Source organism: Colossoma macropomum, unplaced genomic scaffold (assembly GCF_904425465.1).
Source record: "Colossoma macropomum unplaced genomic scaffold, Colossoma_macropomum, whole genome shotgun sequence".
Classification (NCBI taxonomy): domain Eukaryota; kingdom Metazoa; phylum Chordata; class Actinopteri; order Characiformes; family Serrasalmidae; genus Colossoma; species Colossoma macropomum.
The window spans coordinates 35,648,455-35,666,938 of NW_023494786.1; the positions used below are offsets into that span (position 1 = coordinate 35,648,455).

At 38.2% G+C, this 18,484-nt stretch overlaps 2 protein-coding genes across 2 annotated transcripts; both read right to left on the reverse strand.

Annotated features, from left to right (window-relative positions):
• Nucleotides 1-1,615: 1,615 nt before the first annotated feature.
• On the reverse strand, nt 1,616-7,410 carry LOC118804797. The gene is made up of 7 exons (XM_036565448.1): nt 7,306-7,410; nt 6,895-7,227; nt 6,582-6,791; nt 6,179-6,269; nt 6,036-6,090; nt 2,905-3,140; nt 1,616-1,909 (listed from the first exon to the last, which is right to left on the reverse strand). Exons 2-7 carry the CDS (start codon nt 7,001-7,003, stop codon nt 1,825-1,827), a joined length of 786 nt encoding a protein of 261 aa, XP_036421341.1. The 5' UTR covers nt 7,004-7,227; nt 7,306-7,410; the 3' UTR covers nt 1,616-1,824.
• LOC118826868 lies at nt 7,262-10,503 on the reverse strand. Its single transcript, XM_036597903.1, has 4 exons — nt 10,413-10,503; nt 9,947-10,011; nt 7,632-7,994; nt 7,262-7,533 (listed from the first exon to the last, which is right to left on the reverse strand). The coding sequence occupies exons 2-4, from the start codon at nt 9,996-9,998 to the stop codon at nt 7,262-7,264; spliced, it is 687 nt and encodes a 228-aa protein (XP_036453796.1). The 5' UTR covers nt 9,999-10,011; nt 10,413-10,503.
• Nucleotides 10,504-18,484: the final 7,981 nt, after the last annotated feature.

Below are 18,484 nucleotides of genomic sequence, written 5' to 3' on the forward strand. Positions count from 1 at the left end.
AAATAGTAAGCTTTTGGAAGTTCACTTGTAAATTTGATGATTTTTGAGTGTAGCTGAGAGTGCTGCCTTCTCAGCTTATCTCTGAAAAATATTTTGGGTGCCAGTTTTTGTTTATGTGCCTTGAGGTCGGTGTGGCTTAAATCTGCTCTCATATTGTCATTAGGTAATTTTACCTAATTTGCTAATGTTTTGCATTCCACTTAATGACTGTAGCTATCTTATCTTATCAAGCTATCTAGCTAGCCCTAACCTTAACCTCATTCCAAAACTTAATCCTAACCCTCACCTTGGCTCTAATCCTAACCTTAACCTCACCCAAAAACCTAATCCTAACCTTTACCCTGGCTCTAATCCTAATCCAGCCTCAACCTTAACCCAAAACCTAATCCTAACCCTCACCCTGGCCCTAATCCTAACCCCAACCTTAATTTCAACCCAAAACTTATTCTTAACTCTCACCCTGGCTCTAATCCTAACCCTCATCCAGGCTCTAATCCTAACCTCAACCCAAAACCTAATCCTAAACCTCACATGTTTTTGACATGTTTCTGAGAGTCTGTTGAGTGTGTTTGATCTAAACAGGGCCACTTAAAATAAAGTGTCACCACAAATTCAAAAATAATGACTATTATTTTTCAGAATTTATTCTTCATTAAAGAGTGAAAATGATGGCACATTTATTGGGCTCTCTGCATAACTATGACAATTCAGCTATTTACATGATATTTATTGGATCAAGTCTGATCTGAAATGACATTTGAGGCAGAATAACTGTACCAGCCCAATCAGATTTTCCTCACTTCTACCTGGACTACAGGCACTATAAGTGGAACCACCTGGACTTGCAGGCTGTTTTTCCTGGTGTGGTCATTTTCATCCTGTCCATCATCAAAACAATGCCCATACAATGACCACCGTCTGTCTACCTGTCTGTCTGTCTGCCCATCTGTATAAAATAAGGTAACACTTTCTATGAATGTCACCTTTGTAAGCATCTATAAACACATTCATAACATGTTATAATGCATTCATAAGGCATTATAAACATGGCTATAAATATTTATAAAAATGCATTACACGTTATAGCCATGCTTATTATGCATTATGAATTGTTAACATAATACATTATAAGTACTGTTCATAACAAATTATAAGAGCTCATAAGTCGTATTTGTCCGCTCTAAGTAAAGTGAAGCGTACTGTACTAAAGCCTCCTCCAGTGTTCAGAGTGAGGCTTCAAGTTGAAGTATTTACTGAAGGATTTACTGAAACACTAAAACATTCACAGTAAAGCTCATTACAGGCTTCAAATGTCAGAGTTTAAACTAGAGCTGCCATCAGTGTTTTACCCAATGTGGGAAAGGTAATGTACACCACCGTTAGCTTGGTATTTGTCTTCACTTTACGCTCTCCAAGCTGGGACTGACTTCTTTGGCACTGACATTATAACATGTTATTAACACTATTTATAATGCATTATATTAACGATTCATAATGTATAATAAACATGGCTATAAAGTGTAATTAAGTGTAATTCATTTTTATAAATATTTATAACCACGTTTGTAATGCATTTGTAACATGTTATAAATGTGTTTATAGATGCTTACAAAGGTGACATTCATAGAAAGTGTTACCAAATAATTAATACAGAACCACACTAATAACCTTAAATAATAGTTATATATTTAAAAGATAAATAAGCAAAACACTCCCCTAAATTCAGAGACAGTACTTAAAGTCCTCCATGTCTTTCTTCTGACTGATTTTGATGAAATATCTAAATCTCCATCCAGAATCCAGATCCTCTCCACAGTGAGTGTGTTATGCTGCTTTTGATGAAGATTTGTGTTTTTGGATCTGGCTGTAGGTCTGAGATGGATCTTCATCTGCTTCTGTATCCAGACGCCTGTGGACAGAAAGTCTTTTTAAACCCTGTGCTCGAGTGTTTGTGGCATTCAAAAAAAGTAATTGGGTTAAAGTAATGTATAAAATGTGTGGAAGGGAATCAGTAATAATGCTGCCTTAGAAGACCTGTTATGTACATTCAGACGAGCTATAAGACAGCTGCACCACATGAGAATATGCTGTGTTTTAAAGTTAAAAATATATTTATATATATTTATATATAATATTTTCTCCAGTGTGTTAAATATTTGTTTTAAGCATTATTTCTTGAAATAAGCAAAATTATCTTCATTATTTCTTAAAACAAGTAAAAATGTACAGAAACAAGTGGAATAATCTTATAATATTGTTACAACATTCTCATGAGAAATATTAGATTTATTCACTACATTTAAGAAGTGTTCACTTGTTGATATTATTTTTTGCACTGCAGCAGAGTTCGCACTTAAAGAAAACAATGAGGTAATATAAGAGAACAAGTGGAATTGTTTACATCCACTTCTCACTTTGTTTGAGGACCATGAGTTCAACCAGACAGTTATGTTGTATTTTGCACCAAAACTTTGTTGTTGTCATTTTACTCTGTTGTGGTTTCATTTCAGAAGGCTTTAATTTTTTGTATTATTTTATTTCTCTTCAATGCTAACTTCTCTTCGTCAAAGTTTATTACAATGATTCACTACATGGAAAGGATTTCTAAAGAATATTTAAACTCACACTGCAAGAGAACAGGATATATCTTTGACACTAAAGTGCAGTTGTTCATGTGTGCATAATGCTGTGAAAAACATTCATCTTGTTGAGATAAATACAACTTTTGTTTGTTTATTCTTTCTTTTGTACAGCTGTTGATGGACTGAAAAGGATTAATTGAGCTCTCATGTTGCTATGAGCTTGATTTTGATTGAGGAAATGAGTTGGTAATGGTTGATTCCTGTGTTAGTATTATTGTTATTGTTGAGCATCAGTGTAGATGTAATGAAGGGGTTTCCTCACTGGGGGGCAGCACTGTCTCTGCTGAAGTTCACAGCTGCATACTGAACATCCTGGTCGTCTATGATGTAAAGAGGAAGTGTGGAAGCGGGGGGCGGAGCCTCTTTCTTTGTCTGAGAGCGCTTGAACTGAATGCTGGAGTAGTGAACGCCATCCTGATTATCTGATCCTTTTCTCTGTGTCGGGTCAGAGGTCATGGCCAGGTCTGATATGTTACTGTACACAGCAGCAGATTCACACTGGGGAGAGAGAGAGAGAGAGAGAGAGAGAGAGAGAGAGAGAGAGAGAGAGAGCACAGCATAAGAATGTTTATTGACCTGACTGTACTTATACACATTATTATTTTATTAAGTGTAATTATCTTAATGCATTGCACAATCTATTGAAATAGGTTGAATAATTTTATGGTTATAACAATGAGATATACAGTTTCAAGCAAATATTGGGCACCACTTGCTAAATTATATATTTTACTGATCTTTGAAATAAAAAGAAGTTAACAGTTCTTAACTAATTTTATGTCATTTTTATGGAAATTTTGATGCACAGTTACTTTGTATTTGATAAACTTAAAAAATAGCAAAAATAAAATAGTAATTGTAGATTGTGTAAATGTTTGGACACCATTCCAGTTACACCTTAATTGACATGTTAGTACTGGTTAGGCAGGTCAAGATTGTCATTATGAAATGACAACTCCAGAGAGTAATAAAGTCTCTTCAAACATTGTGCTAATACTCAACAACTGGTTCCACTAAGCAGGTGGCAGAGGATCTGAAAATAAAGCTAACTGATGCCTACAAAGTATAATAAAGTTTTAAAATATATCAAAACACTTCTAGCTCAATTCTACTGTACATCATTGAGAAATGACTTTTAAGGGGAACTTTGGAAATCAAGGTGAGATTTGCAAGACCAGGGCAACACATAGATAGAACTGCTGGTTTGCTGGCCAGACAGGCAAATGAAGTCCCATATGACAGCAAAGAACCTGCAGGACGGTTGACACAGGAGTGGTGGTGAACTGTTCTACTGTGCAGCACAAACATGATCAGCTTGGAAGAGTCATCGGAAGGAACCTGACCTGCAACCTCATCACACAAGTCAAAATCTAAAGCATGGAAAACAACATGTAGATCAGCCAGTGGCATTTTGGAAACAAGTGCTGTGGACTGATTAAGTAATAAGTGAACTCTTTGGCTACATTCACCAGATGTGAAAAAAGAGCAGCATTGGATGAAAAGAACATCTTGCCAACTGGAGCTGGAGGTGGATTTGTTATGCTTTGGGGTTGTGCTTGAGGGCCCTGGAAACCTGCAAATTTAGATAGAAAACTGGATTCTGCTAAGTATCTACAAATTCTGGAAGCAAACGTGACAAGAAACTGAAGCTGAAATGAGGCTGGATAGTGATCCAAAACACACCATGGACTTTTGGAGTGGGTCTCACAGTTCTCTGACTTGAACATCATTGAAAATCTGTGGATAGATACATGCTGGACATGCAAGACAGCCATAGAATATTACAGAATTAAAAGCTTTCTGCAAGGAGGAGTTGGTAAAAATTCCTACATCAAGAATAGAACGTCTCATAGCTGGATGTTTGCAAGCTGTAATATCTGCCAAATAGGGTGTTATTAAGTAGTAACTTAGTGAGGTGCAAAAGCTTTGCATCAAACTGCATATGTATTGCCTACATTTAAGATTACTTCACTTTCCAAAAGATCATTTTTACAGTATATGCAGAAGAGATTCTTATTTTCTCAGTTAACGTAATGCATGTGAGTATCACATGCTTAGTAGTGAACTGTAGTTAAGTATCATATTGTTATTAGCCATAGGAATTACATTGTAAAAAGTGTACGTTTTGGGGAATGTGATCCGTTACTTACTAAAATATTAAATGGTTTTTATTAAATGGGATCATTTTTGAAGCAATATCATGTTGCACAAATTTACAAAGATTGGAAAGGAAAAGTTTTATTAATTTATTACATCAAAGTTAATCATAATTTAATCTCCATTAATTTTTTTCTCAAGCTGGATTTTTTTTATCTAGAGTCCAAATATAATTGCAAGTCAGCTCACAACAAATTTGAGTCAAGTTAAGAATCTTTGAACATGCAACTTGAGCAACTACAGACCAACTCACTGACTGGTCATATCGCTGGAATACAGTCCCTCCTCTATAGACCAAATCAGTATATTTGTAAACTGTACTTCTATACTGATGACTCATCCAGTCAGCAGTAGAAGCAGCTCATTTTAAGTGGTGATAAATACAAATGGAACAGACTGAACCAAAATATGGTCGATCATTTAAATTATTTTTGTATTTAAGGCAGGAATTGCAGATGTTTTGGGGTGAAATAGGGTCCATATGCCTTTAAGAAGTGAAAAGGTGCAACAAAAAATCTGTTGGTAAAACTACAATTTGCTTACCAAATCTCATTATTTAATGTTAAGTTTAATTTGAAACCTAATAAATAATAAATGCTGCCATTTTTGTTCCACCTTGCTTATGATTTTTCTCAGTATGATTTTACTGCAGTGAAAGCATGCTGACATGACTGAGTATCACCTCAGAGCAGCTAGCCCTGCCTCTGAGATTTCTTAGAGTAAAAGTTCCCCTCATCCCCATTTCTGGCCAGGAAACAGGATCAGAGAACCAGCTAATGCAGATGCCCAACAACATACTGGTTCAGGTTTAAAACCTAGTGGATGCATGATTAGCTTGGGGCTAACTTAACAACTATTAGCATTATCATAGCAGATAAAATAAAAGGCTACTTATAATTATTGTTGTTGTTTTTTTGCATTAAACCCTGCAGTCCAGTCAAATGGTGACATTCTTGGAGTGAGAAGATCAGTTTAAAATAGAACTTAACTGTAATAGAACAGCTTTAGTAGCACACAGGTTTATCAGTCTCAAAAGTGGCTACATGAGGAGCATAGATTTTACCAGTATTTAATAACAAATATGTAGAGAAAAGCTCTGTTTTAATAACTGCCAAATAAATATCAGTATTGGTATAAAATTCTGTTGTCCTATTGCAGCGCTACCAGTGTTATCAATCCAGAAGTAAGTTCATTGTTGTAGCGACATAGCACTGTTTTGTCCTATTATGTTCTCACCTGTCCACTCTCTTCAGCACTCCTAAGTCCTTTACCTGGGCTAGAGTTCCTTCTCCTGAGAAATAAACAATGAGCACTCAAATAAGATTAAACCTGCATTAAATTGTCAGTGATGTTCAAAATTATGTTGACAGTTCACAAACCGTATCCACATCCATCCTACGATGAGCAATAGAATCAGAAAGAGTGCCACGCCCACTGTGATGAGCATCAACACTGCGCTGTCCTCTGGACCTTCAAAACCATCACAAATAAACCATCAGCTACATGATCAGTCACAGTAGCAGAATCGGAGAAATGTTACTTCTGAGGCTTGACTTTATAGTTATGATAAACCAGCACATGATACATTGAAATTATTGAATTATAAAGGATGATAGATAAAGTGTTCCTTTAAAATGGATTGTACTTGGATTATAATTCAATGCTATAATAAAACTATCCATGCTTTGCTTACAGATGCATTCTTATGTAGCTACAGTTGTGAAATTGGAAGAGTTTTACAGAAAGTTCACAAATCATATCAGGCCTACATAGAACTGTTACCTCCTAAAGCACAGGAGTACTGGAGAACATCCTCAGTGCTTGCTGACTCCAGGTAGAGCTTGTTGTATCTGGTGGGTTTGTTAGTTACAGGCTGTCCATTCTTGTACCAGATGTAAGTGGTGTTGTTGGGCAGAGTGCAGGTGGAGATACAGGTCAGTGTTACTGTCTGTCCTTCTAAAGGAGTGGTGGGACTCACTTTCACCTGAAGATCTGAACATGCAAATAAACAGGAAGTGTAGCATTTTTTATATTCTGAAACATACAGCACAGTAAGTAGGAAGAACCTTAGTTACAGTTGGGTGTGGACAGATACCTGTAACACTCAGAATGACTCCAGGATAACCAGAGAAACTCCCTCCTGCAGTATCAGTGATGAATCTAAAGTGATATTCTCCAGAGTCACTCTTAGTCAGATTGTTCATTCTCAGAGCACAGTTTCTCTCTTTATCTCCAAGAAACTCCACTCGACCAGCAAACTGCTCATCCACACTCAGATCTGTTAACCCAAAGTTATGCCAGAATGTTTTAGTAACTGTCTGATCTCTGGGATATGAGTAAGTGCAGGGAAAGTCCACTGATGAACCCTCCAAAGCACAGACTCTTCTGTCTGAGTAGGTCACACTCCAGCAGTTCTTATCAAAAACACCTGTAAAAGTAAAAGATTGTCACTGTTTTTGTTTTTAATGGTACTGAACAATTAGATACGAACAGCTTTCATACTCACACACTGGATTGGATCGGATTTCAGCATGGCTGCTAACAGAGCAGGTGTAGCTGCCAGGATTAGCACCACTATATGAACTCAAAACCTTCTGATGTTCATTTGTTGAGAGCTGATATTGTCCATTTTTGTACCAGTAGTAATAAGAAGGTTTAGAGGTCAGACTGCATGAAGAGCTACAGGTCAGCTCCATCTGCTGTTCAGTTTTAGAAGTCATCTTCATCTGCAGATCTGAGTGGAAATAAATGTAAAAACATTCCAGCAAATATCATGTACATATATGTCTGCATCACAAAGTCAGTTGAACTGACTGAGCAGAGCTGTATTACCTGAAACTGTTAGAGTAACTGCTGTTGAGCTGGAATAATTCTCTCCTGTTTCTGTAATGACCATGAGGTGATATTCTCCTGAGTCTCTCGCTCTCAGGTCTGATATTGTAATGTATTGAGTTGAGCTGTATCTGTATCTATTGGTCTTGTATCTCACTCGTCCTGCGTAGTCTGAGTCTAAAGCTAAATCCTCTGGATCTTCCTCGTTCCTCCATTTAGCTTTTTGTTTGGGGCTGAACCAGAAGCTGTCCTGAGGTCTGATGTTGGTGTTTGAGTGAGAGCACTGCAGGGTCACTGTTGATTCCCGCAGAGCACAATTAGTCTGAGGACTGCAGGTCACTCTCAGAGTCTCACCCAAAGAACCTGAAACTGAAACAGTGTGAATCACTGAGTCTGCAGGACAAAACATCTCACAGCCTTACAGAATTTTACTGAATAGCATTTTGATTTTTATCAGTTTATTTCTACCACTTGCAGCAAAACCCCTTAGTACAGGTTTCCTCAGTCCTGGTCCTGGAGATCTACCATCCTGGTTCCAACACATCTGACTCTAATATTCAGAGGCCCCTGAAGACCTTCATCACCTGGATCAGGTGTATTAAATTAGAATGCTTCCCTCTCGATTGCATGTGAACAGGCCTGGGAAGTTTCCCTGTGGCCTGTCAGTTTTTAGATGCACTCTGGTCATTGACAGTTTACAAGATATTGTATGCAACATTAGTAACATTGTATTTCACCACTAGTAATTTTATCAACTTGAGTACTGAGTATCCTACAAAACTGCAGTGAGACATTGTAGTACATGAAGCATGTATCAGCATAGGAGCTGATGTTTGTACATCTATGTTCTTCTCTTTTTGAGATTTTTACTTATGTATGTAACCTTTTCCATCCTGTACTATCATGTTTACCTGTGCCTTGGTGTCACAATGCCTCTGTCTATATAGTTCCTATACTCTTTGTAGCTTTGCAATGTCTTATTTGTCTATTATCTGTTCCAATGGATCTCATTCCTGCTCATGGAGTACCACTGCCCTGCACATTTTAGAGTTTCACCTGAAGCAACTAGTGAAATAATTAACAAGCTCTTTCTGAGGTGAACTGTGTGAGTTAAAGCAGGGAACTCTGGGATCTACGGGACCAGGACTATGAACCACTGATCTTTGCATTTTTCAGGGTGTATTCCATGGTTTCTTCATCAGTGTATGTTCTAGGCATTTTTCATTTTTCGGTCAGTGTAAAAATTGTCAGCATAGTGGATTTCAGTTCCATATTTATGCACAAATTGGTCAAAGTTGGAAAATTTGTCACTTTAGTGGATTTCCTGCATCTGTTTAAGAGATAAGGAGGAGCTGAAACCCTTTTTGGAAAATATGAATTTGTTTTGAAGACATGAAAAGCAAGTGTGAGGCAAGGTGTCCTAAAATCTAAGAGGTTATTGTTTTCCAATATGCAAACACAGGTCATCATCTGACAAGGGGGAGATTTGAGTGACAAAGACTGCACATTCAGCTTAGCTCAGGCTAAAGCTAACAATAGAGCTAACACTAGAGCTAACCACTATTAGGAAGATGCAGTAAAATACATTACTGCACTCACCTGACTGACTTTTTAATTTTGTTTTTCCTGAGAGTCAAATATAGTGATTTATTTTTTTAAGTAGCAGTTATTATGAGATTTCCACTGCTAACATAATGCTAATTCTTGCTGGAATACCTATGAGGTTCTGAATGTAATCTTAGCACAAAGCTGACTTTTGTATATGTTCATGTTTTGTGGCTGTTCTAATTTAAAAATAGTCATTTGAAGCTAGTAGCATTCAAGTGGCATGTTTTTCTTTGAGGTTTACACAGAGTGCTTTAGTTCAGGTTTGAAAGCCTGTCTTTGATTGTATTAGCTTGTTAGTATTGTATGAAACTATTAGCAGCAGATATCCTGCAAAATTTCTATACAAAATTTATATACAAATACAAACAATATTTATAATAATAAACAACCAATTTTTATCATATTTTCAGAGCACTTGTTTACACTGTGATCACTGTGCTTGTTTAGCAGCTCTCTGATCCACTCAGAGTAAGGAGCATAACACATGATCAGAGTGTGAAAACATGGTGGGAGATTGTGAAACCAGAGCTGATATGTGTAACAATCTACTTTAAAGCATAAAGAATTATTGAATAGAGGCACATGTCTACTTAAGATATAATCCTTTTCTTTAAAGAGCCTTTTTTACATTTTCTTTTGGGCTCTAATCTTGGTTATAAACTGTACAAACTAGACTAAACACAACAGCAAAATCAGAATAACCCTACCTGTAATATTCATCAGGATGATCAGTGATAGGATTCCACATTTGAAACTCATGGTTTCACCTCATCTGATGTCAGCAGAAAGAGGAAATGAGTGCACTTTGAACAAGACTATCTGCAGTTTTGAGTAATTCTTAATATTTTATACCTACATCAAACACAGGTAAATGCAAATAGAAAGAAAAAGACAGGTCTGTGTTAGACTCCCTTCTCAAAGTGTTGTTCTGTCAAGCATCTTGTCACTTAGTCATGGTGATTCCGATTAAAAATTAGAAATTGCAGAAATAGCCCACAATAATTGTTCTATCTGGCTGAGCTCAGATCAGGTTCAGAAGTAAACTGACGCTAACACTAACCACAGTGCCCAAACCTTCACACTTAACAGTATTTAAAAAAATATATTACTTATGGTTATATAATAACTTGCACATAGAACGGTTCCAGTAAAGAAAATGTTAATGTTACTTACAATCTATTTCGAAGACTTTTCACTCTTTCACTCCTCTCAAGTTGACTTGAACTGAGCTGTGAGGAGTGTGTGAGTGTGTTTTTGTCATGCGTGAATATGAGCTACTGCAGTTCCACTCTAACTTCCTTCCTTTTTCTGTGCTCAGAGTTAAAGTGAAAACAGAAAATCTTTCCCCTCATTTACTGTTGTTTTATACTTAATCAACAATAAACAAAACCACAATCCATAATACTTTGCTAACACAGGAAAATAAACTATATTATAGTGGGAAATGCTTAAGTTGGTGGGATTACTGGGTTCTGCTGTGCAGCCTCTATAGAGCACCGGCCCCTTTCCAGTGGCTGATGGACCATGTTAGAAATATCCTTCAGAGTTCTGTATGAGATCATCCATTCTGAAACCTGTCATCACTAACTCAAAACATGCCTCCTTGGACTCTCAGAAGCTCAATATCTGTGTAAATGTAAATCAGCCATGGAGTTCATGGCTCACAGGAGAAACTGGTCGCTGCCATGCAATGCTGTCCCAGAACCAACACAAAGACCCAAGTAAGTGCTTTTTTTGGGGGGGTTGGTGCGACATTGCAGGTTCTTTGTTCCTAACTTCTCCTCAATAGCCTATCCTCTATCAGAATTGACTTGACAAGGTCAGCGGGAGAAAGTGCCATGAACTGCTGTCACCGAAGAGACTTGCCAGTGACTGCAGGGCATTCTCACTTCCTCATAGATCCTCAGAAACCCTGACTTCAGCCTTTTCATCATCCAGACTGATTCCTCCAATGTGAGAGTAGTGGAAGTCCCCAGCCAGGATTTCAAAAAGGAGAAACACATAATCCTGTTCATTACCCAGAAAGTCAAGCAGGAGGTCTTGGCCGTAAAATCGGCCGCAGATGAAATGAGATGTCATCGCTTAAGTAGAACTTTTTCTGTAATGACTGACCCTGTTCTGCTACAATGGATGCTGAAAGCAAAAAAATCTGATACTTGTGTTACTCACTGGTTTCTCTCCCACCAGGATGTCTGTTTCCAGGTAAGGCTTTAGTCTGGTACCCAAAACGGCAACGCTGATGGTAGCTCCACCAGTCGCTATCCACAGGATTTACACATAGAACTGTATCTCTCTGTATTAGTCTTAGTCTTACTCTCTGTTAGTCATAGTCACTGTATTAGTTTTAGTCTCTGTGTCTTTGTCTTCTCAGGACAGACCACTCTGGTCTGCATTGACTGGGAAAACTGGGAAGGTTTCTAGTGGAAACCAGGGATATCAAATGTGGAATCCTATCACTGATCATCCTGCTTAATACTCCAGGTAGGATTATTCTGGTTTTACTGAACTGCTGTGAGTAGTGTCGTGTATAACCAAGATGAGGTGTGCAGGAAGAGTAAGACCTGATTTCAGAGAATGAGAGCCCAAGGAACAGTGCAGTTAACCCTCGTCATCATCATCACTCAGGCCTCGTAGCTGCGGTGTAGCGCTGCTCATGCAGCCGAACACTACCAGTCCAGGCAGCCCCACAGCTGCAGTGCAGCATCAACCAAGCGGCCGGCCCAGGGAGCAATGTCACGTCGATCAGGTCCCCAGTCCAAAAAAGCCCTGTAGCCGTGATACTCAGGTGCCCGGTCCAGGCTGCATCATAGCTGAGATGTAGTGTCACCCAAACAGCCAGTCCAATAAGCCTCTGAGCCACAGTGGGAAAGTCACTCTTGGCCACTATCTCAGTAGATATGATGGCAAACTTCTCAGCCAAACATCAAAACAAACACACAAACAATACAAAACTAAGGAAAAACGATGTAAAGTAGCAGCCATATTGCACCAGCGGACCTACAGCAGAATGTGTGCACACGCACACACGAACACACACACACACACACACACACACACACACACACACACCTTGTGTTGTCTTAACTGTCAAAAATGACCCACCGCTATGTTTAACAGCAGAGAAATCCCCCTATGTTTTGTCTATCCCTACCTGGTCATGTCTGTCACACCTATCACTTGCCAAGATTAGACCCAGCCTATGCATGACATCAGTCCAGCTGTTCCCTGGTTGGTGGTGGGTTTGGATACTTCACAGGGTACAAAGACTGTTATAATGTAAATGGCCCAAAGCAGAAAGCTAAAATGATGGTAGTGAGTGGATTCTGGGTGATTTTGAAGCTGGATATCTGAAGGCTGGCATACTAGTTAGTGACTGCATGGTCTGCTGGGTGCTGTGATGTGTAAATCATGCCACTGTTTTAATCATCTGTTGCAGTATAAAGGCTAAATGCAGACTGCTAATATGAGGATTTTAGATGTTTTTTGAGGCGGATTACTCGCTGATGCTGATGTCACTGCTCAGTGATCTCATACTGGCTAGTGAGGACCGGGTCTGCTGAGTGATCTGATATGTGAGCCATGTCTGTTGCTTAAAATGTTATGAGGTTGTGAAGGCTAGAAGCAGCTATGCATGTTTCCTGCAAAACGCAGGCTTTGGGTTCTAAGTGTTAATGCAGAAACTATGCCCTCTATCACTTTTATGGTGGTTGCAGCTTTTATTTATCCAGTTACCCTCACACCAGTAACAGATTTGTGATCTAAGTGCCAAGTTAGCAGGAGCTGTAGGCATATTTGTTAAACAGAACCACAGAAAAACTTTCTTTTTTCTGTATTTGGCTGCTGGGTGTAATTTAGTTTAGAGACACTCTACATCATACACATAATTTCTGTACTGTAAGACCCTGTTGTATCTGAAAAGTGCGATGTGATTGTCTTACTAGCTAATTCCAGTACCCTCCAAAAATATGAATATTAGCCCAATATACTGGCCAGCTGATTGGCTGATCGACCCCCCCCAGAGATAATGGATAAGACTAGGTGGGAGCGTCTCATGCACTCTAAAAATTGCTGGATTTAAGTCACATTTTAAATGCTTTTATGTGTTTAGCTAATATGACGTCTTTACAATTGGAGCACAGTCTTTGTTGAACTACATAGACTGTATTACACCTGGATTTTAACTGGATTTGGAGTTCTATAACAGCAGCTCTTAGAACCTGGACTGGGGCTGGACATTAAAACAAAGCACACACTGAGAGTTTACTAAGCTGTGTTAGCCTATTGAACTGAAAATGTATTCTTAATTACAACTTTTGTTAGCAGGCATTTTTAGTTTTGTTTGTTGTTTGGTTTCTATTGGTCACAGGTATTGACATAATGCTGCAGGTGGTAATGCAGACTAGACACAAAGGTGGTACTGTTGACATGAACCTGCTGGAGTGGGTTGTTGACTGATGTTGGACATTGGTGAGTTTTGGTACAAACAATTATGGCATCTAATGAAACAATGCAGAGTTATTACATGGCTTAATCAACAAAACAACCTTCTCCACTATGCACTGTCACACTGTGCATTGCAATGCATTACACCGTTATACTGTGTCGTAAACCACACCACCAAGTCTGTGCAATCTTAATGAAGACCTGGGTGCAGTTAAGAGACGTTTTGGGTATTTACTTACAGAACAAAAATTGGGAAACTATTGACTTACACTTTTAATTAGCAACACTAACCCTGTAGCTTTTCCATTCATTATCAACCACAAAGAAGGGACCCTTCAGTCTTGGCTAAGTATAATTCAGTATTCTTCATTTATTTCTTCACCTCTAATTGCTGCATTTTTTGCACTTCCAACATGTTTTTCAATACCTATATGCACATCCTACAGATCTAGAGAACCCCACCATTGTCGTGGCAAATCTTTGTCTTTGCCCACTGGACATCCACGCTGCTCCAGTCGATCTGCATGACCCTTCATCACATTCATTATAAACAGCTCCTTGTCATGAGGAAATGGTCCATCAGCATTCAAGACTGCCAGGGTGGTTCCCATCCTGATGAAGCTCGTGCTTGACGGTTCCAACGGTGTCAACAGCTACCAAATTTTCAAACATGCAGTCTATAATTAATTGTCTCTGTCTCCTACTTTCTTACTCAGAACCAGTTCCAGGACACCAATCAATCTGGCTTCAAACTGGCACACTCGATAGAAACTGCCCTCATAGCAATGACTGAGAAGCTCCTGGCAAAAAGACCAGCCAAACGGAAGTGATTTGAGTCCTCTCTGGAGGGTCACTCTTATCAGGCAACATAGAGACGGTCCACATCCACTCCATGCAGACTCTCCGCTGGTGTCCCACAAAGCTCAGTGCTGGGTCCTCTTCTCTTTTTACTGTATACTCCTTCTCTTGAAGATGTAATATCCTCTCATGGCTTGTCCTACCACTGCTATGCTGTTGACCCCCAAGTAATGCTTTCCTTTCCACCAACTGACACTCAGGTTTCTCTTCATGGATGGCAGCTCACCACCTGAAGCACAATCCTAGCAAGACTGAGCTGCTATTCATCCCTGTAATTACAGGTCCTTACCATGATCTTGATATTTCATTTGAGAACCCTTTGGTCATTCCATCAAAAAATGCTAGAAGTCTTGGTGTGATTCTGGATGGCCAGTTATCGTCCTTAGCTCATATTGCGAACGTGACTCATGTGGTAAATGAGTAAAAACCACTTATAAAGTGGACATTTTGTCCAAAAACATTTAATACTGTTTAATAATATGAACAGCTGCTATATTTTCACAATTATATTTTAAGCCTTCCTAATTCTCTCTTTTCCAGTAAAGTATTTTGGATTTTCTGAAAACTGATGCATAGTTTTTTACTGTTCAGTAAGGTCTATTTTTGGCTTTCAGAAAGGCGTATATCTTGAGGAACTGTGAAATAATAGTTGGATTATTTGATTGCTAATAAAATTGTGATTGACAACTAGGGAGGGCAATATGGTATATTATCATTATACATCATACAACATATCACAATATGCTTTTCTGAGCACGTCCGTGTGGAACAAGCACAGTAGTTGTATAAGTTTTGGGTTTTGTCTGTGTTTCGTGCCAGTCAGCCAGTCAGGTAAGCTGTTTGTCTTTTGTTTATCCTTTTGTTTTGGTTAAGGTTTGTTAGTATTTCTGAGTTAGTGTGGGTTCTGTTTGTTATTTTGGCCAAACCTGAAGAAAACTTGTGTTTGCACTGTACAGTTCTATAGCACACTTCAGATTTGCTGTTAAAACCTTTTAGCCATTTTTCTTTACTCATTACTTCACACACATTCATAAAGCATACATTTCACACCACAACACTCTTTTATGGCCTGACCCTAGACTGCCAGATCATAAGACCATATATTTTTAATCTTGCTGAGCTCAGATCAGGTTCAGAAAGTGAACTGACACACACACACACACACTAACCACACACACACACTAACCACACACACACACTAACCACACACACACACTAACCACACTAACCACAGCACCCACACTTTTACACTTAACTGTATCTGGACAATTATATTCCTCACAGTTTTTACAGTTTACAGAACAATTTTCGTAAAGTCAAGTCAAGAAAATGTTACTTACATTCTGTAATGAAGACTTTTCACTATTTTCTACTTGACTTGAACTGAGCTGTGAGTAGTGTGTGGATGTTATTTGTGTCTGGTGTGAATATGAGCTGCTGCAGTCCAGCTCCAACTTCCTTCACTTTCCTGTGTGTTCAGATTTAAAGTGGAAAGTAGAAGTAGAAGGTCTTTCCTAAATACTTTATACTTAAACATTGTTAATTTATAGATAGGTATAGACTAGAAAGGTTCTAGATGTAATGTACAAACATTACATGGAAGATATATGTCTAATGAAGCAATAAACAATGTCTAAGCAAAGCTGGATCATCATAAAATTTTACCTTAAGTCAATAGGAATTCATCAGTGCCCTTAAGTTCAGTTAACTAAAAAAAAGTTGCTTTAACATTTTTAGTTGACGTTAACACGGCCCTACTTTTTAACAGCGTAATAGTAAGCAAAGATTGCACAACCCAAAATGCTTTGCTGAAACAGGAAGTTTGGAGGTTCATGTGTTACACCCTTAGTGTTGTGTCTAGTTCTGATGCAAAAGGTCTTTGGTTCGGTTGCTACGCAAAACAATTTGCCATTGAATTACAGAAGAAATGTTCATTTTTTAGGAGCCCCACCAAAGAAATTTCAAATATGTTTCAGAAAAATGTACCAAAAGCTTCTGGAGCTTTACTGCTTCAATTTTGATCATTTATGAGTGCGGAATTGTTTATTCAGACATTGTCTTTCCATGATTGACCCACTGATGATCACATCACAGCAGATCACCCAGAACTCGAAGAGTCTAAGAGCCGTACTAATCAAGCTTTAAACACAAATGCGAAGTGCAGAAGAGCTGTGCTTGCAAATAAAGTGAAAATGAGTGAACATTAGTCTTAACTTAGGTATTAACTGAAGAGGTATACTTTCATTCCACTAGGAAAGAAATGTGATAATGTGGAGTTCAGAGGGAATTTAATTCCACTAATGGGGGACAAATGTGCTAAAGTAGCGAGACCTTAACTTATAAGCATGATTAGCTCTTAGGAGAGGATATTTTAAGCACCCAGAAGTTGAAGATCTGTTAGAGTTTGGATAAGAAGTTCTGGACAAATGTGCAGAAGTTCTGCGGATCACGTAGAAAAAAATGACAAATGAGGGAAGACCAGCATACAGGGTTATTTCAGTAATCAGAGTGATCAAGTGTTGAAGAGTGCTCAGTTCCATACTGTAGAGATTCACTTTCAGATGGTTGACCATCCAGAAATAGATATCAAAGATGGGTCATTCTCCGTTTAGAGTGGGGAAACCATGTCACAAAGGTTGCAGGGCTTAAAAAGATGCTTAAAATACAGGGTGACTCAAAAAGATTCATCCAATTTCAAAATGATTAATTTCACTTGTAAATCATTACAGAACAATGCAGTAAACTGTAAATGGTTTAAATGAGCATAAAGTTTATTATGTAATTGTACAAGGTCTCAGTTTGAACCTCCTCCAGCTGTACAGACAACATCAACACCATAGTCAAACTCATCCCATACTGGATTGAGCATGTCGGGTGTCGCTGCACTCACGGCTCTTTCAGTGCGATTTCGGAGATCATCCAGTGTTGTGGAACCAACGACAAACGCTCTGAGCTGTTGGAGCTTCACTGCCCACGAAAATCACACTGCACAGTTATGACTGATTCACTCTTATTAAAGTGGAGAACGCAGAACGCTTTCTGCTCAGGGGTCTCATCTCCTCTCAGACTGAAGGGAGCCGTCTTCCACTGACAGTCAGAAACTCTATGACCCCTCTTTCAATTGGATTGTGATTGGTTCCTAGGTGCCTCACGGTTGTAAAAATATGGTGCTTTGAAATTGAATGAATCTTTTTGTATGTATCAGGCACAGCTCCAAAAGTCAGTATGTACATTTACACAGTTGACCTGAGATTAAATAATACTTTTCCCTTTTGATTCTCTGATTTTTTTTTATCCTGTTTCATAGTTGCTCTTCATCTGTGAAACTGCTCATCACAAAAAGCATTTTCAACATGTGAGGAACCATTTTTAATATAAAACAATATTTTTAAGAGGTTTAACTTAGGAATTTGTATAAAAGAGATTCATATTTACATTTTATATTATTAACGTTATACTACATTTTAAAAATATGTATTTTATTTAAAAAAATTCATTTGTCACAGAGATTTTGGTCACTGGTGTTATCAGGGCTCTTATTTTACATTTTAACACAGTATTTTCAGCTCTATTATATAACTGCTTCTTTGGGTCGAGGCTCATCAGAGAGGAAGCGCCTGCTCACTATATTTCATTAATTTATTAATAATTTTGTTTATCAGGCAGCTCATAACTTCTATGTCACTGGTGTTATGTGCTTAAATGGCTGGGTAATTAAAATTTAGTCAAAATAATGCCATTTTATCTTTTTTATTACTGATTTTAAATAGTTGCACAAGGTCACCTGACCACCAACGAGTCAGCCCATTTACAGAATCCTCATATTTAACCAGAATGTCACTGGAGTCACCGTCACTGGTGTTACACCATATTCATACAACACCAGTGACTATAAAATATGTTTGAAATAAGCTCTCCTTTCTGCATTTATGATAATAGGAGAT